This window comes from Lycium barbarum, chromosome 6 (genome assembly GCF_019175385.1).
Source record: "Lycium barbarum isolate Lr01 chromosome 6, ASM1917538v2, whole genome shotgun sequence".
Lineage (NCBI taxonomy): Eukaryota > Viridiplantae > Streptophyta > Magnoliopsida > Solanales > Solanaceae > Lycium > Lycium barbarum.
Window position 1 is genome coordinate 42,964,850 of NC_083342.1, and position 25,662 is coordinate 42,990,511.

The 25,662-nt window shown below is 36.3% G+C and overlaps 1 protein-coding gene across 1 annotated transcript; it reads right to left on the bottom strand.

Moving 5' to 3' along the window:
• Nucleotides 1-24,636: 24,636 nt before the first annotated feature.
• On the bottom strand, nucleotides 24,637-25,554 carry LOC132644006 (uncharacterized). The gene is made up of 2 exons (XM_060360540.1): nucleotides 25,048-25,554; nucleotides 24,637-24,933 (listed from the first exon to the last, which is right to left on the bottom strand). Exons 1-2 carry the CDS (start codon nucleotides 25,552-25,554, stop codon nucleotides 24,637-24,639), a joined length of 804 nt encoding a protein of 267 aa, XP_060216523.1.
• Between the last annotated feature and the right edge of the window lie 108 nt (nucleotides 25,555-25,662).

The window sequence follows — 25,662 nt, forward strand, 5'->3', positions numbered from 1 at the left end:
TGCTTGACAAGTTGGTGCTTTCCTTACCGTTCGAGGACGAACGTGTATTTAAGCGGTAGATGATGTAACGACCCATGCGGTCGTTTTGAGTTTTTAGACATTTCCCCCAAAATGCCATTTTCGTAATTTCATCTTGATATTTATGACTTGCGGGGATGAGTGGCATGGTTCCCGAGGCAATCTGGTGAGTTTCGGATCAGTTTTAGCAAAATTGGAAGTTCTTAAGTTAAGGAAATGAGGAAGTTTGACTAAAGTCAACAACGGGGGTAAATGCGGTTTTTTCAAAGTTTCGTCGATTCTATTAGGTCTGGAATATGATTTATGACTTAGTCGAGTCATTGGTTCGGGCCCCGAGGGGTTCAGGTGTGATTTGGGTCATTGGTTGAGAAACTAGTTAAGTTAAGGATTTGGAATTGACCATGGTAAACATCGGGTCAAGACGACCTCTTTTTGGTGTTTTGAGTGCATGGGCAGGTTCGTAGTGTATTTTTATGATTGAAATGCATATGTGGTTTGTGTTCAGGAGGTTCCTGATGAGTTTTGGGTGATAACACTAAGATTGTGCAATTGCTGAATTTTCTGGTGCAACAATTCCGAAAATAGCGGTTATGTCTCTAAGCTCGTCCTTAAATTTCATACCTCCTTTAAAATTCCAAAACATCATATCTCTTTCATTTTAAGGCCAAATTGGGTGATTAAAAAAGCTATCTTGGGTGGAATCTCGCAAGGATGCTGTTGGGCTTGTCAAGGTGAGTTTCGTGATGATCTAGCCTCTGATTCGGGGCCGGACAACTACTGCATTTTTTTATTTGTTTCAGGACTTTTTGTCACAACTTTGCAAAGCTCGGATAGAGGCGATTTCAAGGTATTCTTCTTGTATTTGCTTGGGGTAAGAATCTAAACCTTATTTCATGGTACTCCATAGACATCTTACATTATTTAGAGTTGATTTCATAGTTGGGTGTTGAAAATTGCGGGTTTTACCCTAGGTTGGATTCTTGAAGCAATAAGAAATTAAAGGTCAAGTTCGAGTCCTTTCGACTAGATTTTCTGGATTTAAGTTATTTGAGCTGAGGACAAACTATTTTGAAAGGAAGATTCTGATTTGTTTGCCAGAGTTCGGGGTCAATTTTTGAAATTTTAAAGCCCTAAGTTAAAATATGAATTTCTTCAAAATGGAAATCAAATTGAAGTTGGTTTTGAGTCATTTTCTGGATTTAGACTCTATAGATAAGGGTAATTGATTTTGCAATGATATTTCAAGTTTACCCTTGTGGGCTCGAGGTTACCTTTTAGGGTTAATTTTGTGGTTCCGAATTAAAGTATGGCAATATGAGTATCATTGGACTCATCTAAACTCTTGGGATACTATTTTGATTAGATTGAACTCGTTTGGTGATTTTGGACGTGGTAGAGCTTCCAAAAGACTTAATTCTCGCTCGGATCGGATTTGAGATCGTTCGGAAACATTGAGGAAGGGCAAGTCCGTTCGTGAACGTTGGGACTTCAAATCTAAAGCAAGTTGGGACTTACTAGACTCTTTATGAAGTGTTTGTGTTGACTAATTTAATGAAGGGGAATAATGGGGAATTAGGGATCCCGTACTCGTCAGGTGATGAGTACTTGTGCGGGTACCAGTGTATTATTATGGGTAATTAATCAAAAAAAGGAATAATCATGTGATGGGATGAATATCGAGCCTACGGGCATTGATGGTAGTTTTAAATCTACTAATTTGTTATGTTTGTTGGTTATGTGGGCTTATGATAGGCTTTTTTTTATTATTATTAATACTTGTGAATATTGATTAATTTTGCATTCATCACTCTACATCTCGTCTAAATCATGAAAAAGAAACTATACTTGGCATTTAATTGATATTATGCATTTGCGTGGTGCACACATATCCATTTCAGAGATTCATGATATTGTTGGCATACGATTGATGAGATACAAGGAATGTTCTGTAGAGGCCGGATTGGATATGGTACATAGTTGGAGTGATGATGACATGATAGCCTATTGGCTGGTATCTGATGCTGATTTGGAAGATCTGAAATTTTGGGTGAGTATATGGACTTCCTGTCCCCCATAGGTCACGTGAAACCTACTGTGAGAGTGTGTGTCTACTGGTGCATATTGGCCATTGTGTTGCATTTCATACCATACTTACTTGATTCTGTTGTCTTTGGTGTGACTCTTATATGAATAATTGGAAAGAACCAAGCTTTATGGCTTGATTGAAATGCGGACTTCCTAAACTTAATTGCTTAAGTGTTTATAAACTGTATAATTGGTTGCTAACGAAGTGTGGAGGTGAGTCTTGGAAGGACCAATCCTTGTCATCGCTTAAGTTTAGGGTCAGTCAACTATTTTTTTTTAAAAAAATCTTTATTACATAGGGGGTGGGGGAAGGGGAAATGGGGAAGGGAGTTATAACGTGGAGATTCGAACCCTCACCAATAAGCCGTCAACGACATTGCTGAGTACACGTGTTTCCCCATAATCACTCTACACTTACTGCACATTTTTTCTATGTGCAGGTTCTTGTCCGAGTTCTAATAATGATTGAGTCATTCCTAATCGATGAGGCATATTATTTGGAGTTGTCAGGGTGAGCTAATAGTTGTTCCGCAGCACTGGACTCCTTTCCTATCATACTTCTCCGTCTATATCTTTTGGACAGTTTTTGTGGTATTCAGACTTGTATGCCAGATTTAGTAGCTCTTGTACTTATGACTTCCAGATTTTGGGGGAGATGTATGACTTAGACTTATTATTGACTTACGGGCTGATTTCCTTTAAATCTCGCTTTTAACTTCTGTTGTGAGACTTTAGCTTTTACTTGGGTACACCTACGGGTTTGGGTAGGTGACCTCACGACTTATTGGGATTTTAGGTCTCAACAAATTCTTATCTAATTAAAGCCCAATTTTCCCAAATAGTTGATTTTATTGGGCTAATAGATTAATAAGGTGGGCACCTGCGGAGCATCATCAACGGGCCAACCTGTGACTTTGCTAGGCTAATATATGGGTTAGCTCTTTTAACATTTTTTTGTGCGGATTCCCCTTCAAAGGTACTGGTCTTTAATTTTTTCCCCTCAAATTACTGGTCTTTAATTTTTGCGCTTCGCCTAATACTATGAGGTTTGGGGATCGAACCCCGACTCAGTAAAAAAAATTGCCTTAATGCAAACCTCTACCTTGAGGTAGAGTTTTGCCTTATGCCTTAAGGTAGAGTTTGAAACTCTGCCTTGTGAATCCAAACTCTATCTTGCGAATTATTTTTTAATTTTTGACTGTGCAAGGGTTCGAACCCGGAACCAAGGGGTTTTAGCGAAGGGAAAAAATTGTTGGGATTTAAAGTCGCCAAATAGTAAGCTTTAAAGATGAAGTGTGAATTGGGAAATGGAGGGAAACAAAATTGTAGAGAAGTGAAATTTTGGAAAAGTAACTTTTCCAAGTGAGCATTCTCCCACATTGGGGGGGGGGGGGGGGGGGGGTAGAAAGTGATATGTGTGTGCTTATATTTAGAAGCACATACTCTATCTCATAAAGAGTTAACAAGAGAACCTCCCCTCGCATCGTCGTCGTCACTCGGCTCGGCTTCGAATCTGGATTTGGATTCGTATTCTGATTTGGCCAAATGACCAGATTTGGATTTGGTCAAATAATCTGATTGATTGATAATTTTTTTCGACCAATATTTATTTACATTTTCGTTATTTAATTTTCCTTAATATCCCCGCTTCACTCTTGCATTCTGCATTTCTTTCAAAAGCAAAACGTAAGTGTCCAGTGTGATTTGCTGCCGCCCTTTGAGTTCGCCGAAGTTCTGTAATTTGCATTGCCGCTATTGCAGAATAGTTTTCCGTTCTATCCTAGGAGAAATTAATCCATTAACCTTGGAAACTGTGAGGGGATTAGATTTATTAAAGACACACAAGAAACTTGTGGGCTCGGAAATTTTATGTTTCTTCTAATTTCTGTCTTTATACGTTTTTTGGTTTGGAAAAATAGAAACTGGTTTTGTAAATTACTAGAAAGTTATTGGTTTTAGTAAATTACTGATTTTAGTAAAGTTTGGGTAAATTACTGGTTTGAACACTTAAAGATAACAAGCTTAAGAAATCTAAATTTATTGTTTAATCTTTTGTATTATGTTTGTGTTGGAGACTAAACTCTTCGGATTTTCTACTCCGCTTTTGGGATTAAAGTTTTCCTAACTCTCTACTCATTTTTCTACTATATTTGACGATATAAAACTTCAACGAGTATATAAGTTTGTGCATTCGATTTGAAGATATAAAAACTTCACCGATTTTGTTAATTCTGTTTGTGTTTGTCAACATAAATGGGAGACCAAACTCCAAATATGAATGCTACTTCTACTGCCACACCAACCCTCGAGGTTGGCTCTACAAGCAATGTTTCCTCCTCTAATCGTGTTTCCCCAGCACTGGCTCCGGCAGAGAAGCTCGATAATTTCACTGGGATTGATTTCAAAAGGTGGCAACAAATGTTGTTCTTTTACTTGACGACTTTAAGTCTAAAAAATTACATTAAGTCTAAAAAATTACATTAAGGAAGAAGTTTAGGTTCTACCCGAATCAACTCCTGAAAATGAATGTTTCATTGTGATCGAGGCTTGGAAGCCCTCGGTTTTTTTGTGTAAGAACTATATAATAAGCGGACTGGAGGATGATCTTTACACATCGTCTATAGTAATGTGGGAACTTCGAAAGAACTATGGGATGCGTTGGAAAAGAAATATAAAACTGAGGATGCTGGATTGAAAAAGTCTATAGCCGCTAAGTTCCTGGGCTAAAAAATGGTAGATAGCAATTCTGTTGTTACTCAAGTTCAAGAGTTGCAGGTTATCATCCACGATTTCCTTGCTGAAGGTGTAAGTCTAATTAATACTTATTTTGAAAGTATTAAGTGTGCTATTAATTTCATATTATTTATTGTAGGTTTGGTGATTAGTGGCACGTTTCAAGTTGCGGCAATAATAGAGAAGTTTCCTCCTTTACGGAAGGACTTAAAAAATTACTTGAAACACAAACGAAAGGAGATGACACTGGAAGATCTCATCGTTCGATTGACAATCGAGGAAGATAAAAAGGCGGCAGAAAAGAAGGCTAACGGGAGATCAGCAATATGGGGAGCACATATTGTTAAAACTGCTCCAACGAATCTAAAAAAGAGGAAAAAGGTTTGAAGACCAAAGAAATATCCCAACAAGAAGAAATTCAAGGGAAACTGCCGCAATTGTGGGAAAATTGGACACAAAGCCACAGACTGTCGTGCTCCGATGAAGGAAAAGAAACCTGGTCAAGCAAATATGGTTGAAACAAATGAGGATATTGATGACTTGCGCATTATGCTGTCTGAGTGCAATTTAGTGGGAAATCTTAAAGGGTGGTGGATTGACTCTGGAGCCACTCGCCACGTTTGTGCAGTTAGAGAAGCATTCGCTTTATATGCTCCCTCTGGACCCAACGAGACCATATTTATGGGAAATTCTGCAACGGCCAAGATTGAAGGTTGTGAAAAGATATTTCTGAAGATGACCTATGGAAAGGTGGTGACTCTCAACAACGTCTGTCATGTTCTAGAAATAAGGAAAATTTTAGTTTTTACCGGACTTCTAGTGAAGAACGGTTTTAAGTGTGTTTATGTTTCAGACAAAGTTGTAATAAATAAGAACGAGATGTACATAGGAAAAGGTTACCTTACAGAGAGAGTTTTCAAACTGAATATAATGGTCGTTGATAATAATAAGATTTCAGCTTCATCTTACTTACTTGAGTCCAATGATTTATGGCATTACCGTTTAGGACATGTCAGATATAAAACCTTGAGAAAAATGATTAATTTGGATATATTTCCTAAGTTGGAATGCGATAATTTAAAATGTCAAATCTGTGTGGAATCCAAGTATGCTAAACATCCTTAAAGTCAATTGAAAGGAATTCAAATCCTTTAGACTTAAATTTACACAGATATATGTGACATGAAGTCGACTCCATCTCGCGGTGGAAAGAAGTATTTCATTACTTTCATTGACGACAACACTCGTTATTGTTACGTTTATTTACTTAATAGTAAAGATGAAGCAATTAACCCATTCAAACAATACAAAAATGAAGTTGAAACGCAACTTTCCAGGAAAATTAAAATGATAAGAAGTGATAGGAGTGGTGACTATGAATCTCCTTTTGACGATTTTTTTTTTGGAATATGACATTATTCATCAAACAATTGCCCCTTACTCTCCACAGTCCAATGGGATTGGAGAAAGAAAAAAGAGAACATTAAATGAGATGATCAATACCTTGCTGTTAAGTTCTGGTTTACCCCAGAACTTGTGGGGGGAAGTTATTCTTACAGCTAATAGAATACTTAACTGAGTTTCCCATAGCAAAACACAATCCATTCCATATGAGAGATGGAAAGGAAGAGATCCCAGCTTGAAATACTTCAAAGTGTGGGGGTGTCTAGCTAAGGTACAAGTTCCTAAACCCAAAAGGGTAAAAATAGGACCAAAAATCGTAGATTCTGTTTTCATAGGATATGCCACCAATAGCAAAGCATATCGATTTCTGGTTCACAAATTAGAAAATCCCGACATTCATGTTAATACGATAATGGAATCAGAGAATGTAGAATTTTTTTAAAACATTTATCCGTATAAAGAGAAGTGTGAGTCATCTAGCAAAGATCTAAACGACCTCGAGAAGATAAAAAGGAAAGTACTCTTAATAAGGAGAACCCAAGACGTAGCAAACGTCAAATGACATCTACTTCCTTTGGTCCAGACTTTTTGACATTCTTAGTGGAAAAAGAGCCTCAAACTTTTAAGGAAGCAATGTCTTCTTCAGAAGCACAATATTGGAAAGAGGTAGTTAATAGTGAAATAGAATCTAGTTTAAGCAACTATACATGGGAGTTGGTTGATCTTCCTCCAGGGAACAAACCTTTAGGTTCCAAATGGATTATCTAAAGGAAAATGAAAGATGATAGCACTATTGACAAATATAAGGCAAGACTTGTTGTCAAAGGTTTTAGACAGCGAGAAGGCCTTGATTATTTTGACACATACTCGTCGATAAAGAGAATTACATCTATTCGGGTGTTTATAGTGTTGGCCGCTGTGTATGGCCTTCAAGTTCATCAAATGAATGTTAAAACTGCCTTCTTAAATGGAGATTTAGAGGAAGAAATATACATGGAACAACCTAAAGGGTTTGTGGTTCCTGAAAAAGAAAAGAAGGTGTGCAGACTTGTTAAGTCACTTATGGACTTAAATAAGCACCGAAATAATGGCATGCGAAATTTGATCAAACAATGTTGTCAAATAGATTTAAGATTAATGGGTGTAATAAATGTGGCCACATTAAGAACACTCCAAATGATGTAGTCATCGTTTGCTTGTATGTTGACGACATGCTAATAATGAGTAAAGACATTGCCGACATAAATGCTACTAAGCGTATGCTTCCTAGCAAGTTTGATATGAAAGATTTAGGAGTTGCCGATTTAATTCTAGGAATTAAAATTCACAGGACTCCTCAAGGACTAGCATTGTCTCAATCTCATTACATCAAAATGGTACTTGAAAAGTTCAAACATTTGGACTTCAAGGTAGTACGAACTCCAATTGACTTAAACCATAATTTTGTGAGAAATAAAGGTCAAAGTCCCAATTGGAGTATGCTTGCGTGTTGGGAAGTTTGATGCACATCATGAATTGTACACGGCCAGATATAGCTTGTGCGATAAGTAAATTAAGTCGATACACAAGTAATCTCGACCAAACTCATTGGATGGCAATGATACGAGTTTTGGGGTATTTACAATACACACAAGACTTGGCTTTGCACTACAATTCGTACCCCATAGTAATAGAGGGATATTGTGATGCAAATTGGATCACCGGATCAGCTGAAACTAAGTCCACAAATGGATATGTTTTTACCATTGGTGGAGGACCAGTGTCTTGGAAGTCGTCCAAAAAAACGTGTATTTCCTGCTTTACCATGGAGTCTGAGTTCATAGCTTTAGACAAAGCCGGTAAAGAAGCTGAATGGATCTGGAATTTCTTGGAAGATATTCCATTTTGGCCCAAACCTTTGGCATATATATGCATACATTGCGATAGTCAAGTGGCAATAGGAAGGGCTGGGAGCGTTATGTATAATGGCAAATCTCATTACATACGACGAAGACATAATACTGTTAGACAACTACTCTCTAGTGGAATTATCACAATTGACTTTGTAAGTTCAAAGGATAATGTGTCGGATCCACTTATAAAAGGCCTAGCTAGAGAGGCGGTTGAGACATCATCAAAGGGAATAGGACTATGGCCGAGGACAAGTCAACATGGCGGTAACTCTACCTAGAAGACTGGAGATCCCAAGATCTAGGTTCAAGGAGATCAAACAAAGTTATGATTGGCGGTTCAACATTGTCAAACAAACATTAGGTCCATTCTCATGATGAAGACAATGTTCAGTACCAAGGATAAAGCATTAAGGCTTTTTAATGGTTTCTAAGTTTGATACAGGGTATATCAAATAGTGTTTCTTCAGGATTACAAGTTTAGGAATCACCTATGTAAGTGTGAAGTGTAAGCCGCTTCAAGGAGAATTCTGTAAGGCCAATTCTATATGCACTTATGAGACCAGGCACAGTTCATGGCTGAAACGAAGACAACAATAAGAACCGTTAAAGGGTTAATTGTGTGACATTTGGTTGTCTAGGTATACAACACAGTTCGATGGTTCAAAGATATCAAATCTACCGATTGATCAAGTATATCCGACATGTGTTCACTATGGAAAGTTCAAAGGGAACCCTACTTATCCAGATGCGATTAATTCTTGCTTGCATATAACACAAGTTTTTTCATGCATGTTTTCGTAATATAGCCATTCCCCATTCATGTGGAGGATTGTTGGGATTTAAAGTCACCAAGTAGTGAGCTTTAAAGGTGAAGGGTGAATTGGGAAATGGAGGGAAACAAAATTGGAGGGAAGTGAAATTTTTGAAAAGTAACTTTTCCAAGTGAGCATTCTCCCACATTGGTGGTGGAAAGTGATATGTGTGTGCTTATATTTAGAATCACATCCTCTAGCTCATAAAGAGTTAAGAAGAGGACCTCCCCTCGTATCGTCGTCGCTCGGCTCGGCTTCGGCTTTGAATTTGGATTTGGTCAAATGATTTGATTGATAATCTTTTTGGACCAAATTTATTTTCCATTATCATTATTTAATTTTCCTTTTCCTAATATTAATTCGCGCATTATTTAATTAATTCACGAAATAAATTAATTTTATATTCCCAAACAGTCACCTTCTTCTCGAACAGGTACCTTTGCACCTTTTCAATGGCTATAATTTTCAGAGGATTCGCCTCATTTTGATATATTGAAATTACTGAAAAAATTCGAACTTAATATCCCCGCTTCACTCTTGCATTCTGCATTTCTTTCAAAATAAAAACGTAAGTATCCATTGCGATTTACTGCCGCCTTTGAGTTCGTCGAAGTTCTACAATTTATATTGCCGCTATTACAGAATAGTTTCCATTCTATCCTAGGAGAAATTAGTCCATTAACCTTGGCAACTATGAGGGGATTAGATTTCTTAAGGACACACAAGAAACTTGTGGGCTAAAAATTTTTTTGTTTCTTCTAGCTAATTTCTGTCTTTAACGTTTTTTTGGTTTGGAAAAACAGAAACTGGTTTTCGTAAATTACAGGAAAGTTATTGGTTTTAGTAAATTACTGGTTTTAGTAAAGTTCTGATAAATTACATGTTTCAGTAAATTATTGGTTTGAATACTTAAAGATAACAAAAATTAAAGACCACCAATTTGAGGGGCAAAAAGTAAAAAAGACCACCCCCGAATAAGGGCAGCCGTGCAAATTGCCCCTCTTTTAACTAGGGCTGGGCATAAATACCGAAAATCGAAAAACTGAACCGAACCGAACTGAAACTTCAACAAACCGAACTAGTTTGGTTCGGTGTTTGGTGTCCACCTTTCAAAAACCGAAACTGAAATAGTCGAACCGAAGTTTGATAAAACCGAATTGAAAAACCGAACACACACCGAAATTTAATACAATACCCAAAAACATTAAAATAGTCCAGGCCCATTAAGTTTAAAGCCAAAAAAACCCAATTGTAACAAGCCCTCTTTTGCATTTGTATCCCTAATTTTCTACTTCAGTTGAGAAAATCAAATATGTTAAGGAAGGCAACTAGGATGTGTCTTTAAGATTAATGTATGTCATTTATGTGTTTTCTTAATTATTCTTACGGTATGTATATAACACCTAGTAATCCTATATCATGGTTATAGTTTTCTATTCTTGTATATCCTGTTTGTTTGATTTTGATTTCAATTTATCAGTTCTATGTTTTATTGCTTTTGAGAATATAAATTAGTGTCAAGGGAATCGCTTCTAATATCATATCAAAAAAACTGAATTGAAAAAATCGAAACCGAACCAAACCGAACTTTAAAAAACCGAAACCGAAAGAACCGAACCGAACTAGTTTGGTTCGGTGTTCGGTGTCCACCTTCAAAAAACCGAACCCGAAATAGCCAAACCGAAGTTTGATAAATCCGAACCGAAAATCCGAACGCCCACCCCTACTTTTAACATGCCTGAAATTATGGGTCTACTAGGTCCAAAATTTAGTGGGAAATTTGCAGGATTGTCCTTCGCTGGGGGTGGTCTTTAATTTTTACCCCTCAAATTGGTGGTCTTTAACTTTTGCCCTTCGCTAAAAGTCTATTGGTTTCAGGTTTGAACCCCCGCTCAGTTAAAAATTTTTTAAAAAAATCACAAGGTAGATTTTGGATTCGCATTCAAAACTCTGCCTTAAGGCTGAGTTTTGAAGCAAAATTCTGCCTTGCATTTTTTTTTTTTACTGAGCTGGGTTCGAACCCACAACCTCGGGATATTAGGCGAAGGGTAAAACTTAAAGACCACCAATTTGAAGGGTAAAAATTAAAGACCACCAATTTGAAGGGCAAAAATTAAAAACCACCCCAAATGATGGGCAATCCACGCAAAAAAAAAAAAATGAAATTCAGCAGCTTATTGTAATTTTGTAAAAGAATTTATGCCTGTTTGGTGTAATTTAGCCATAACCTAATGCACTTACTACATGAAGTGCTTAAAGATTGTCAAAACCTTAGAGAGAAAGAAAGGAGAGAAGAAATATCAACCAAATTAACCAATAAATGTCAAAGGGGACATCTTTTACAACCTCCAATCTAGGATCCAGGCTATTACAAGTATAATAATAATGAAGTTCAGTAAACAATTTAATAATGTAAAAAACGAACAAACCAACAACTTTATATTGAAAAATGCATTCCTTAAAACAAGACAATGTCATGCACATGATTTTGCAAGTATTTTACAACTGTGCGAAACAAGTTTATTTATTTACTTTTCCCAAAATTTTATTTTATCTAACTAAATTCTATACTAGTTTGTTTTCGCCGCTGATTTCTCCAATGCATATGCAAGTAGATTTGAATATTTTCTTGATAAAATCTCCAAATAAAACTAATTTACTTCGTTGATATGATCAGCAGCGTTATCAACAGATGATTTGTTGCTAGTTCGTAATGAATCACTCTATTATCCCTCCTAAGACCCACACAAACGCACACAATATCTTCATTGGTCATTTCAATTGATATTTTTATAATCTTGGCGGGGGACCATTTAAGCTGACATCACAAGATCACAAGCCCATTACCTTCTGTTGTTTGGATCTCAAGGTGTAGACCTCTAATTTTCTTCTAATATAATATGTTTATTTTTACCGGATGGTGATGGTATGCATGAGATCTCTCCACCTTTAATTAAATATCTCGAATTCAAGCTTCGAGAATAGAGAAACTCCTAAGTTCTAATAGCTAAGCAGTGTTATAATTTCCCCTTTAGTGATTCGTATGCGGCACGAATTCGAATCAGCCAAGCCAGTAAATTTTGAATACTTGGTGCATAAAGAAAAAATAAAAAAAGATGTTAGACATTTGAAATCTCTTATGTTTGGCTATCATATGTTGTTGTTTTCAAGCATATATAGCACAATAAACATATATATGCCGTTTTTCGTATGACAAGCCTACAAGATCTTTTGCCAGTTGAAGACTTGTATTATGCAACTTTTTGTGGCGGGAAAACAACAATGTTATGCAAGAAAATCAATTAATTTTTTGCGTTATAATTATAAGTAAAATATTGCCTCACTTTCCAATGGCATGTAGCACATAGCCTTAATATTTATTTGTACTTAATAAAAAATATTATCTTAATTATTCAGGTCTAACTTATTAATGTGTTATTTTTTTAGATCTAAATTGCAAATATTCATATCTTAATTAATAAGTGCTTTTTCTTTTACAACCACTCATTGGATTTGAATAAATTTAAATGATTAAGCTTATAAATTTTTACAACCATACCAATTTTTTGATTATTTTATTTTGTGTAATCAAAATTAAACTTTTAAAACCGTCCCACCATGTAAGTTTTCTTTTCGGTATCGGTACGGTTTGATTAATTTTGGTATTTTTTTTTAAAACGTCATGTCAGGCCTCGTTTGTTTCCATTAAGATTAAGACTTCTGAATCTGAATATACATCTGAATAATAAAATGTGCACTAAGATCTAGATGTCTAAATCTGAATGCACATCTAAATATAAAATGTAGTATCTAGATCTGAACAGTAAATGATTAAGACTGTTTGTTTTTAACATCTGAATGTGCATGTGAAATTATATTATTTCAATAAAATATTATAAAAACATCATTTTCAACAACATAAATTATTCTATTATAGAAAGTAATATTCTGAATATATATTTGAAAAAAAAAATAAACTATCGAAAATGCTAATAAGATTTAGATATCAATATAAAAAATTATTGTAACGAGGTAATGTGAATTTCTTTTAAGAATTCTACTTAAGTTAATCTTTTATAAAAAGAATTTATCAGAGTGGAACCACCAATATCACCAGCACGCATCTTTCATGAAACCCCAAACTCATAAATTTCTATAGTGGTACTAATCTCAACACTAAACCTCAAACCCAAAAAATAAAGTTTCTTACCACCCATAAATTGAGCAAACAATTAATCTTTTTTGTAACAGAAATATTTAACAATGCTATATCTGCCAAAGACCTCAATCCCACAACAATGGGGCAACAAAGAAAACACAGTTCAAAATTAGAAAATTTCTTACAGCTAAAATAAGATTGGGCATGTTTCACTGCAGCATGGAGGATTAATTACACTCACACTGGATTTGTACCAAAAAAGGATTCTACTTTTATTGCACATGAATAATCATATTTGTTTTTTCTGATGCAAAATAGATTATGAACTGGGTAAAGATACATAGGATTTTGCTGAGAAGAAGGGAAAAACAGTATTTGATTGAGAAAGAAGAGTGAGAGGCGTGAAAATTTTGTCGAGAAGGGAAGCGCAGAGGTGTGAAAGGTTTTGTGAATAAAAAGTACTCCCTCCGTCCCAATATTTCTTTTGCCGAACAACGACGAAAGTTAATCGAATTGTGAAACCTTAACTTTTCAACACAAATCTCATAACAAAAAGTATTTTCTGATTTGAAAAAGTTCAAGACTAGATTTTTTTTAAAACCAAAGAAACTCAAGACTTTAGAAAATACCCGCGTCTCCCCAATCAGTGTTCAATCCCCCCTCAAAAAAATAACCCGAAATGAATATTTATAGTAGAATCCCTAGGTTTTTGCTATGGTTTGAATTTTAGGCGGGATTTGAAATCAAATTTTGTTTCAAAAATCAGAACGTTAGGGACTTATTCTGACCTTAATCAGAAACAAGAAAATGGAGACAAAAGTCCCTTTGAAAAACTTGTACTCGAGAAATCGGAAAGGCTGATAAAAGCGAGATTTTCCTTTCACAAATGGACGAAAATCATTAAAGTTGTTTCGGATCGGGAGCACATGACAGTGAAAGAAAACAAAACCCGCATCCTTCAACTGTTGAAACGCTGCAGAAAAAGGGCCGTCCATTGATTCCTTTTCCTCAAATGGCCATGCATGGCCTGGTTTTTGCGAAAATGATCTGTGGTTTTACCAAAATCATCGAGGAAAGAGAGAGAGATGAAAGGAAAAGGGAGAGGGAAAAAGAAAAGAGGGGCGCGACTAGGGTTAATGTTAAGGATGATGATGCATAAGTTGAAGAAATGGGCCGGACGGGTCAAGGGGGTAGTGGGCCGGGTACCGGGTTTAAACAAGTGGGCTGATCGGGTAAGTAGAGTAATGGGCTGGCCGAATTAAACGTGTGGCCTGATTATTTGGGTCATTTATTTGGCTGAAATTGTGGTAATTAATTAACTCCTAAGTGATATAACCTGTATAATATGTATCATGTGATTAGTGATTAATATGTAGAAAGTAAAGACTTAATTTAACGAGTCCGAATCCGAAAATAAAATGATGACGAAACAGCGTACTGCTAGTAATGGTGAAAATAAAAGTAACGATATTAATAGTAGTAAAAAAATAAAAATAGTAGCGAAAATAAAATATTTAGCTCGTTAATAAATTTAGAAACCAAGGAAATAAATTGGGATAAAATTGGGTGTCAACAGTGGTCGCATCCACGAAATTTTTCCCGCACCTGCACAATGGGGAATTTTAAGTTGGACCGCATCTGCAGCCATTTCTTCGTAGATGTGAGCCCGCACCTGCAAGGAATGGTCCGCGGGTGCGGAATTCGCAGAGTTCAGAAACCTTTTTATTCCCTAAAATGAACCTAGACTTTAATACTTTACATTTTGATTTCAGAGCATATGTGTGGAGGCGACTTAAAGGGTTTAGGCTTCTAATCATGTTGGGGGTAAATCTAAGCTTGTATCTTGTATTTCCTAGTATTCTAATCCATTTATTAACCTTGTTCTTATATTGGGATTGTGAAAATTTGGGGATTTAGCCCTAAATCTTAAGAGAGAGTATTTCATGTAATTGAAGACCAATTTGATGGTATTTTTAATGGATCTTTTGGATTTAGACTTATGACTTTGGGTAATCGATTACTAACTCTATTTTCGATTTCAAGTGAATTTTCAAACGATTTGATCGAGGGTGTCTCCATAATTTGGGGTTTTTGATTATTAATGAAATTGAAGGTCAAATTAGGGTTAGATTCTTATGAAACTTAGGATCATGACTATTTAGATCTTGGGTACCATGTTTTCAACTCGAATTTTCGTTTTTGTCCTTGTGGACATGGGTCACCTTTTGAGTTTGATTTGGTAGTATAGCTATATGGGTATCCTTAGATTTGTAATTTGATATAGAATAACTGTTTAATAGACTTTTCTCATTCGGAGGCGATTCGAAAGGGAAAGACTCAAGTGGGATAGTTTGTGGCTCCTGTTCGGTGTTGAGATAGTTATGGCTTACTTATGTTTAGACTCCGATTAGCAAAATGTATGTAGATGGTACTTATTGACGGGGAAAGTGTAGCAGGCGTTGGGAATTCTATGTTTAACCGGCTCGCATATACCTCATAAAAGGAGGGAGGTATCCCGGGGAACTACGGTTGTGAATCATACCGGGAAAGAAGAAAAAACTCGCCAACCACTTAATGGTGCTCTAAAGGATACATTTTAGAGACGCCACCTAATTTTTAGGAAATTAGGAAAACCTGTTCGAAAATGGTTCATTTAAAATAGTTATTTTATGACTATTCTAAAAGAAACCTAATCTACCAAAGTCTGGGTAAGGGTTTTGGTGATCCCCCGGGGAAAGTGTTAGGCACCCCGGTATTAAGGATCTGCTCAATTGCGGTTTACCTACGGGTTCTAATAGTGCCTTATGATTATAAATTATTTTTTGACAAAAATTGCTTAAGTCTAGATTTTCGCAATAAGAGAGTGTCATTTACATGCAACAAATGCATTTTTTCAAGAAATCGTTGAAGTATAATTTTGCTCAAAATTGAGCATGGGTGTCGGACTTGAACACCTAGGCTAATACCCAAAGGCTCTTAGCCTAAGTAGGACTCTACGTAAGTCCACCCAAAAAAAATGGTGTTCTGAAAATAGTTTTTGGCATACTATAGTATTCGTACATAAATCGTAATATACTTAATTAAATTATCTAATTTTATACCAATTTTAGTCTATTATAAATTCTATACAAATTTTGGACAAGTTTCTTTTTTGCTAAATCAGTCCAGAAACGTCTCCAAACAGTCCACATCAGCCCGGTCCCACAAGTTCTAGAAATGTCCATTTAAGTCCATAGGTTTTTCAAATAAGGTAGATTTAATCCTTTATTAGTCCAAAGCAATCCGGTTCCCATTTTTATAACATTTAACATTAATTAATGCATAAAAGTGTTTTAGCGACTCAAATACACAGTTTTCAATACAAGGGTTCCAAATATGAAATTTAAAGCTCATATAATTATGATATAAAGGCAAAATATAAAAGATTGAGGGACTTGGGCCGACCAAGCCCAAGAGAAGGAGTAAAAATGCAATTTTAGATCCGACGTATGCTCCATATGCGTTGCTCGTCCATTTTGAAATTTGATTCGATCTATTGGAGTTGATGGGCCTCGTAGAAGCCCATCAACGGATTTGGGGTTTGGAAAATAAAAGTGGTATACATAATTAGTAAAAATCCAATAATTTAAAAGCTAAAATACTGCAAATTAACTCCTAATTACTTATGACAAAGCCCAAAAAATTAAATTGCAAACATATACGTTTAAGCTAAGCCCAGCCATTAATTTACACTGATCATAAACAAACAGCTAGGACTGGCCCAATCGACCAAGGAACAGTAAAATGAGCAAACCCAATCCCTAAGGCCCAATTACAAGCTCTTCCCAAGTAGTTCTAAGTATTCAATTAAATATACGTGATATGCAGGCCTGTATACTCCTCCTTTTCCTTTCTTGTTTTCTTAGTATGTTGCAATAGTGGTATACCTAGCATACCTCATGGTATACCTTTTATCCTATCAAAGCTTCCTAGGTATAAGGACAAGTATATGCCTAAGTTCCCATAGATATACTTGAATATGAGGGACAAAACCTCTTGAAAGGGCATACCTGCTCATATTCAAACTAATCCTTCATGAAATACACATAATCCAAGCTCAGAACATCTAAATTCAACCAAACGGATATAGGGATTATAAGCTATTGAAAAAAGTTCATCTCAAAACCCAGAAAGACTCCAGAAAGCAACAAGCAATGCCAAAAAGTCATATATATGCAAAAAAGAGGCAGTGTCAAGGGAATATACACAGAGGTGAAGACAACAAATGCATTCAAAGATGTCAAATGTATAGATAACTTCCTCAAATTGCTAGTTTTAAGTCTTAGTGATTCAAACAATCCTCTAATATTTTGGAAGGTCCAGAAGTAGTACAGAAACAAGAATTGAATACTTATGTAGGTTAGAAACATCTTCCAAGGTCTAGGAAAGTCCAATGACTAGAGGGTGGACAATTTACAAAACCTCCAAGTTAAACAAAGAAAACACTAAGCTATTTCAAAGTGCTCAAGTCATGTACACTTAGATGCAAATGCCAGAAGAGTCCCACAAGATACATAGCAAGGCACATAGTTACATTGATCTTTTTAGAAAGATAAAGCCAACTTCAGCTATTCAATCAATCTTAGCAGGGGCTTAGGATGTCCTCTAGGGGCTGTTTTAACATGTAGGAGGGGGAACATAAGGGTGGGATAGACATGAAGCACATAGTAGGCAAACAAGATACACTTAAGAATAAGATTTTGGTTTAGGGTGGTTTAGAAAAGAATGATTAAATTGCGGTTCCAATCGGTATTTCAAAGGCTCATATGCAAGTTCAGGTTTAGACAAAGGATTACCTAATTGTAACGAGGTTCAAACAGGGAATATAAATAAAAGCTTTAGACAGGTTCAACTAATGCAAATTTTTACAATTTATGAGCAAGACAAGCAAGGAATATAAGCTGGTTCAACAGTTTTTAAAGCAAGTCCCAGAATTTTAAATGTAAAGACTAGAGGTTGAGATAAGTGAATAGTTTTAACAACAGAGAGACTTCAGTAGCTAGTTTCAGCAGTTGGAGGTCACAAAAAAGGTTCAAGTAATGCAAGTTGAGAGAATTGTCACTATTCACAGGAGAGCACACAAGATTCAAGCAATTGAGTCCTAAAAGTGAGGCTCAACAAAGGAGATTTGAGAAACTAAAAGATGTGCAACACTTTGAATGAATGGCCACAAGTGCCGAAATGGAATAACACTAGGCAGAGATGATCACAAAGCACATAACATGTAGACTGTCATTTATGGGGAAACATCAGGTCTTTAAGACTTTTAATAGTAGTTAGATAGGAAAGAGTACAATTTAAGACAACAAATCCTAACTTAAATGGCATATGTAATTAAGAGGGTGAGACAGCTTAAACACATGAAAGGCCTCAGCTGCAATTTTCAGCGTGAAATCATAATTTCAGATAGACTTAGGCTCAAGCAATGAAAGATAGATGACTTTTAAGGCAGTCAGACAGGTACAATTGCACATGTTAGGTCTATTCAGTCTAGGTTCATACAGAAAGGTATCAAATGGGGGTTTGTCAAAGTTCTTTTTTAGATTATGAAGATAAGTGAATCATAAAAACATGTAGGCAAATAGTTATGAGCAAATTTAAAGCAGTTTTGCAAATACCTAAGCTAAGTGACTCAGAGGCAACATGTGTGATTCAAAACAGATCCATAGAACCAAACTATAGCAGTCTAAATCACATGGGGGAATACATGACATGTAGTAAGAACCATGGTCAAAATATGTAAAGCCTGAAGGTTTTGAAACTTGAAGCAAAAATAGAAATGGCTAGACAATATTGGCCAAGGCATAACACTACAATAACATTTGAAAGATCAATGATCAGTAGACTCAGCATGACAAACAAGAAGGGAACACCCTATAATCTTATGAAGACTTTCAAACAACAAGGACTCATGTAAACATAATCAAATAACTTCAAGACCCTTATTTGGACTAAAAACAAACCTCAAAACACCTTTTATCAGAGAAAGCTTTCAAGCAAAGGAGTTTAGATTTAGACAGTGTAAGGAAAAAACTCAATACTTTCTCTTCCATTCTTTAATACAGTAAACTCATTTTTTAGGCAAAACACTGATCCAAAAAAAAGAGGTAAAGATTAATAGGCACATAAGGTAAAAAAAATTGATTTTTGAACTTAATGAATACTAAAAATTGATTCAGGGTTTCAGTAAAAGAAAAGAAACAATCAGAAAGGAAAAGAGGAAAGGGTTTACATGGCTGCAAACTGCATATAGAAATAACAAAATGGATTAGCAAAGTTGGCAAGTAATCAAAAAATGAAATTGCAAAGATTAGATAGTCCAATACTCATACCACAACCTCATAACTTCAGAAGAAATGAACCTCAAAATCAGAACACAAACTTAGCCTAAAACCCCTCAACTCTAACATTGTTCTACCCTTTTAAACCATTTCAGACCCTTTTTGATCAGTTTTAAACTTATAGAAAATCATAGTCCTATCATAAGTGACTTAACTAATCAAAAGGCTACATTACTTACTCATTTTGCTTAAAACAGACCTTAATAAACACTTTGAACTATATTTTGAACTAGTTTACAGTTTTACAACCAAAACAAGATATAAAGCTTCATAAAAAACAATAAAACAGTAACAATTAACTTGTATGAATAAGTAAATGAAGAATAATTTCAAAAGGATGAATGGTTACCTTTTTAGGGGGCAACCTAAAGGCCAAATAGGAGAATAGAATCCAATATCAACACTATAATAAGAGCCTCAAAACCTTTCCTTTTTAGATCAGAGGAGGGAAAACTTGTCTTTTTTTCAAAGCATTCTTCCTATAGTATATGTTTTCTAATATGTATATATATATATATATATATATAGCCTATATAAGATATATGGTTGTATTGCTTATATAAGATGATATGATTTTGTATATTGAATGTAAGTTTTTCCGAAAAAAGAAAAGAAGACCTCCTTTTTCAAAGCAAGAACAACAATCTATTTTTAGGCTGAAGTCCAAGGCTAGGGGTTCCAATGGACCAAGAATATTCTCCAACAGAAATTCCCCTCAAAATTTGAAATTTTCAGTAACAATCAAAGAGTTTTACCAGATTGTACAAAAATGGTACTATCATCTCATCCAAAATGTACACACCCCACCAAAAATATAAAATTTAGCCAAAAAAACGTACAAATACACCATATTATCCCTAAAAACTAGGCGCAAATATAGGAATAGTACGTACAGTCATACAATAAGACAGAATTAAACCAACAACAAATTCAAACGCTAGTAAATAATACATATACAGATAAAATCCCCAAAACTCGTATTGAATTTGCACAAAGGCCCTTGGAAATTGCCTTGGGTCCTTTTGTTTTTAGTGTGTGATGCACAAGATGGCAAAGAACTCTTGGTTCTGCCCATGGCAATCACACACTCAAAAGGAACCTGGCAACATCCTAAGAGTGCCTCTTAACGGAATTAAAAATAGTATAAAAACCAAAATAAAACCTGGCACGAGATAGAACACGACTAGAGGAACAATCCCCCCCCCCCCCCCCCCCCCCCACCACCACCAAATCTCGTGCAAAATATCATGAAAAAGGGTCGCGATTGATCACAAAAAAACTAGGGTTAGGTCACCATTGATGTTCAGTGAAGACGACGAGAGAAGGGTGGGGGGAACTGAAGTTTTCGTTCTTAAAACTTCAGTCCCCAACCCTTATATAACCCCCTCCCCACAAAAGTTATTAAATTTTTTTAAAATGGCCCCCTTTTGTTCAAAGAATAATTTAAAAGACCCTTTGAACATAATTTAAACGAAAACACCCAATTTTCATGAAACTACGTATTTATGTAAAACTAACACGTAAGTTCGTATTTTATAAAAATAATGTCCATAATACGTCGTTTTAAAATATGAGCTTCGATACGAACCCAATATTGACATAGTTTCGAGTAATATTTAAAAATGCAAAAAATGTGGTCAAGAGTACCGTAATTCATACGTTGTTTTAAATTGACAATTTTCTGGAGCTAGATGAAACGGGATGCATATCTTCTTTTCAAATCACATTTGTGAAAGTAAATAACTCGTAATTTCTCGTAAATTGTTAATTTTATGAAAAACAATAATTAAACATCAATTTTTGCCATTTTCTCGAGATTTTTTTAATTTTCAATATTCTAAGGGCATCCTCACCCCGTCTTAGACTCAGGAAATATGGGAATTAAAATATACGTTTTATGGGGTGAAAATGAGGTGTCAACAATTGCCCCTTCAAAGTTCAAGGATGGCAAGGCCATCCTTCAGCTGCGAAATTGACAAACCTAATTTTCATCAAATAAAAGATATTACAGCCTTCTTTTGCGCAAAATTTCTAAAGTATGGACGGACCCCGATTTCTGGGCTTCCTAGATATCTCAGGCTACGTGAGAATTCAGGCCGTTGTAGTTCTAACTCTATGAGAACTATGAAAAATAAGAGTTTTCTTTAAGATATCTTGGGATGTCCCAAGATAACTATAGGAATATGCCCGAGCCTCGAAACTTGAGTAGCCTACATATCCCTGCCTTTGGGAATCAAGCTTATTGTAGTTTGACTCGATAGCCCGAAAAAGGAATATCCTTTATGTGGGAACCCCTTTGGCTATTTCCGATTGAAAATCCGAACCAGAGGCGATTTTGAAGAGGTCTTATTGGTGTTGATATTTTGGAATTCCCTATTCTCTGGTGTAGAAAGCTTGACTCTCGTACACGATTTTTGACCGGTTTCCCAAGAAAAAGTTCCACGTATGCTCTGCATGTGTTGAATTTAGCTTTTGCTTCCCATCTTTGGTAGCTTCTGGGTTATCCCGAAATGCTGAGTCCTGCGTGTTAGTCTTTTCAAAAATTTAATTTTAACGTAGTCATACCTATGTGGCGTTTCGCCATTTTTTAGTCAGTGTTGTCATTCTTTACTGTTACATTCGTCCTTTCGCAGATGTTTATTCGTCTTCTTCTTTTCTCCTGTAGTGTGCGTTTTTGTGTAAATTTTTTGAAAGATATCTACTCTGGATAATAATCATGATACTTCGACCAACCTTTTTTTCATCGTCGTCAAATGTTTTCCTCGTTCAATGATAACTTCTGTTGGGATCTGGGTCGGGCTATACTGCATTTCTGCGAACCTACACACCCTAGTCCGATTGTCATTTTCGTAACTTGATATGTCAATCATGAAACTCATGTTTTCTCGTGTGAGGCCGTTTTTGTTTCTTACGACGTCCACTACCCTAAAAAATTTGGCATCACATCATGACTGCATATCGCAATGACTGCCCAAATCTGGTGTCGCTCATCTCGTTATCCGCATACGGTTACCACGGTATATCAGTTGGTCTAACATCACCTATAGTAAAAAATACCTAAATGTAGACTGCTTATCAGAGTGCGGGATCATATTCCTTTCAAGATGACCGCTAACCCCTGTGTCCAGAATTACAGCATTTAGTAAGAATTTTCAAGTTAACTACGACACATTCAAAGGCGGAGCCTTTTCTCATGACTACCACTATCCCTGAACCATGATTACGTTAACCTGAAATAGACTGCAATAGAGACTGAAAATCTTTACGTAGGAATCACATTCGTATTTCAACGATTGCGGACATCAAGCTCGAAATTACGCTACCTATTTTTGGCTATATATATGGATGGCAACTCAGCCCCTTCGGCACGTAGTCTCTTAATCCATATCATCATTTTGAGGAATGAAGCTTACCTCGGTGGAAACACTTAAACCTTCTATTTTTGACTCCGGGGAAGAATACCCGCCTGTCGACAGGATTTACATCTTCCAAAGGAACTAGACTCGATTGTGAGTAATGACATTCAATCCCGCTATCAATGCATCATTTTAAATTTTTGAATTTTTGGACGTCCACTCAGCCAATGTATCAAGGCAACCATGCGACGTCTAGGCCGGGGTCTCAATACCTTGATACAGAAACTATTTCTAGTGGAAACTCGGCTTCTGATACCGTGATTATATCTCCCAGTAGTCTTTTTCAAATTTTCCTTTTGTAAAAACCACTGTGCTCTGCAAAATGGACAAACTTGTCAGTGTAATGGAAAATTCACTTGGGACGGATTTTGGTACCCTTTTGCGCACACTTTGTGCTGCCATCCTTGGAACTTTTCTTCGCTTTGCTTGTCATCGCTACCCTGTTTAAAACATTCTAGCAAACGCGTTAGTGTAAAACATCCATGCCTTTTTGTTCGTACATCCACGCTTTTTTGTTCCTACATCCACAGAAAAATTTGTCAGTTTCCTATATGGTCGAATGCCTTTCCTGCGTATGGACTTCTTCCGCTCATATCTCATAGGAAAGGATGCTCATTTTCCTTAAAATCTTTTGTTCTTCCTTTAGGAAAGTTTTTGTGCGATGATTTTCTTTTGAAGATATATACATATATGTCTTGAAAATAATATTTTATATACGTCCTTTTAATGTCAGGACATTAGTTACTCAAGCAAGGACTCCCGTCTCTTCTTCTTCTTGATCTCGACTCGTGAAAATTTTCAAATCCTTTTCGAAAATTTTGCCCCGGTTTGTATATGTCTTTATACCAACCCTAGTTTCGTTATGTCGAAGGAATTTTTGAGACCCTCTCAAAAATTTAGCCCCAGTGAAGTGTGTATTTGTCATTCCTTGATTTCACCGCACTAGAGGAAGTTTTGAGATCTTACTCAAAAATTCTGCCCCAGTTTCCTTGTGGGGTTACCTTTATCGTTCTCTTACTGAATCATTTATGAAGTTTCCTAAGGTTTATTGGAAATTTTATTTGAAATGACCGAGTTCAGGAGAGCGCCTACTTATCCCGTTTAGGGAATCAGGTCGAAATGTAGTTCAGGGTAAACATATTGAATTTTTCTTTGGGAGACCGAAATCGAAGGAGAGCCTACGTATTCCAAGTAGGAATCAGGTCATAACGTAGTTCAAAATACATAATTTTTGATTTATTGGGTTAAAGAGACCGAGCTTGGAAAAGCGCCTCCGTATCCCCTTATAGGTACAGGGAATCAGGTCCTTGCGTAGTTCGTACATAATTTTGGATTTGGTTTTCTAAAAGAAATTCAAAATTACACATAAAGGGAATGCAACTAAAGAACACCTAAACTATGAAAACTCTGAATCCTCGCAGTCATCTTCTTTTTCACACGTAGTATCTTTTGATGGCATCTGAATTTATCGCTTTTGGACACTCTTGACCATCTATTTCAGCAAACACTACGGCTCCTCCTGATAGCACTTTTCATACCATATAGGGCCTCTGCCAGTTTGGTGCGAACTTCCCTTTGTATTCTTCTTGATTAGGGAAAGTTCGTTTGAGTACCAATTGCCCAATTTGAAACACCCTAGTTCTCATACGCTTGTTGAAAGCGCGCGCCATTCTTTGCTGGTACAATTGACCATAGCAAACAACGATCATCCTCTTTTCATCTATCAGAGCCAACTGCTCATTCCTTCCACTCCACATCGTCCAACTCAGCCTCTTGTATTATCCGAAGTGAAGGGATTTCTACTTTGGCTGGTATCACTGCTTCGATGCCATATACCAACAGGTATGGAGTTGCTCCAGTCGAAGTCTTGGCCGTAGTGCGGTATCCCAGCAATGCATAAGGCAATTGTTCATGCAAATATTTGTAGTTATCAATCATTTTTTGGAGGATTTTCTTGATGTTTTTGCTGGCGGCTTCTACAGCCCCATTCATTTGTGGTCGATATGCGGTTGAAATTCGGTGGGTGATCTGGAACTGCGCACACATGTCTCTCATCAAGTGGCTATTCAGGTTAGCCCCATTGTCTATTATGATTGATTCTGGGATGCCAAATCGGCATATGATGTTGTTGCGCACAAAGTCCGTGACCACTTTCTTTGTCACTGACGAATAAGATAATGCTTCCACCCACTTGGTGAAGTAGTCTATGGCAACCAAGATAAAACGATGTTTGTTTGACACTGCTGGCTCAATTGGTCCTATGACATCCATTCCCCAAGCGGCAAATGGCCAGGGTGATGTCATAGCATTTAGTTTTGTTGGATGGACTTTTATCAAGTCTCCATGAATCTGACACTTGTGGCACTTTTGGACAAATCTGCTGCAGTCATTTTCCATGGCTATACAGTAATAACCTATTCTCAAAATTTTCTTTGCTAGCACGAACCTATTCATGTGAGGCCCGCAGGTTCTAACATGTACCTCTTCAATCAATTTTGTGGCTTTAGAAGAATTAACACACCTAAGCAATCCCAAATCTGGAGTTCTTTTGTACAGGATATTCTTGTTAAGGAAAAAGCCATTTGCCAATTTTCTGATTGTCCTGTTCTGATTCAAGGTGATTCCTTCAGGATATTCTCCTTTCTCCAAGAACATTTTAATGTCAACATACAAAGGCTTTCTATCAGTCTCAGCTTCTACAAAAATACAGTGGGCTGGTTGATATTTAATTTTGATTTTGACAGGATCAATGTATCTACTGTC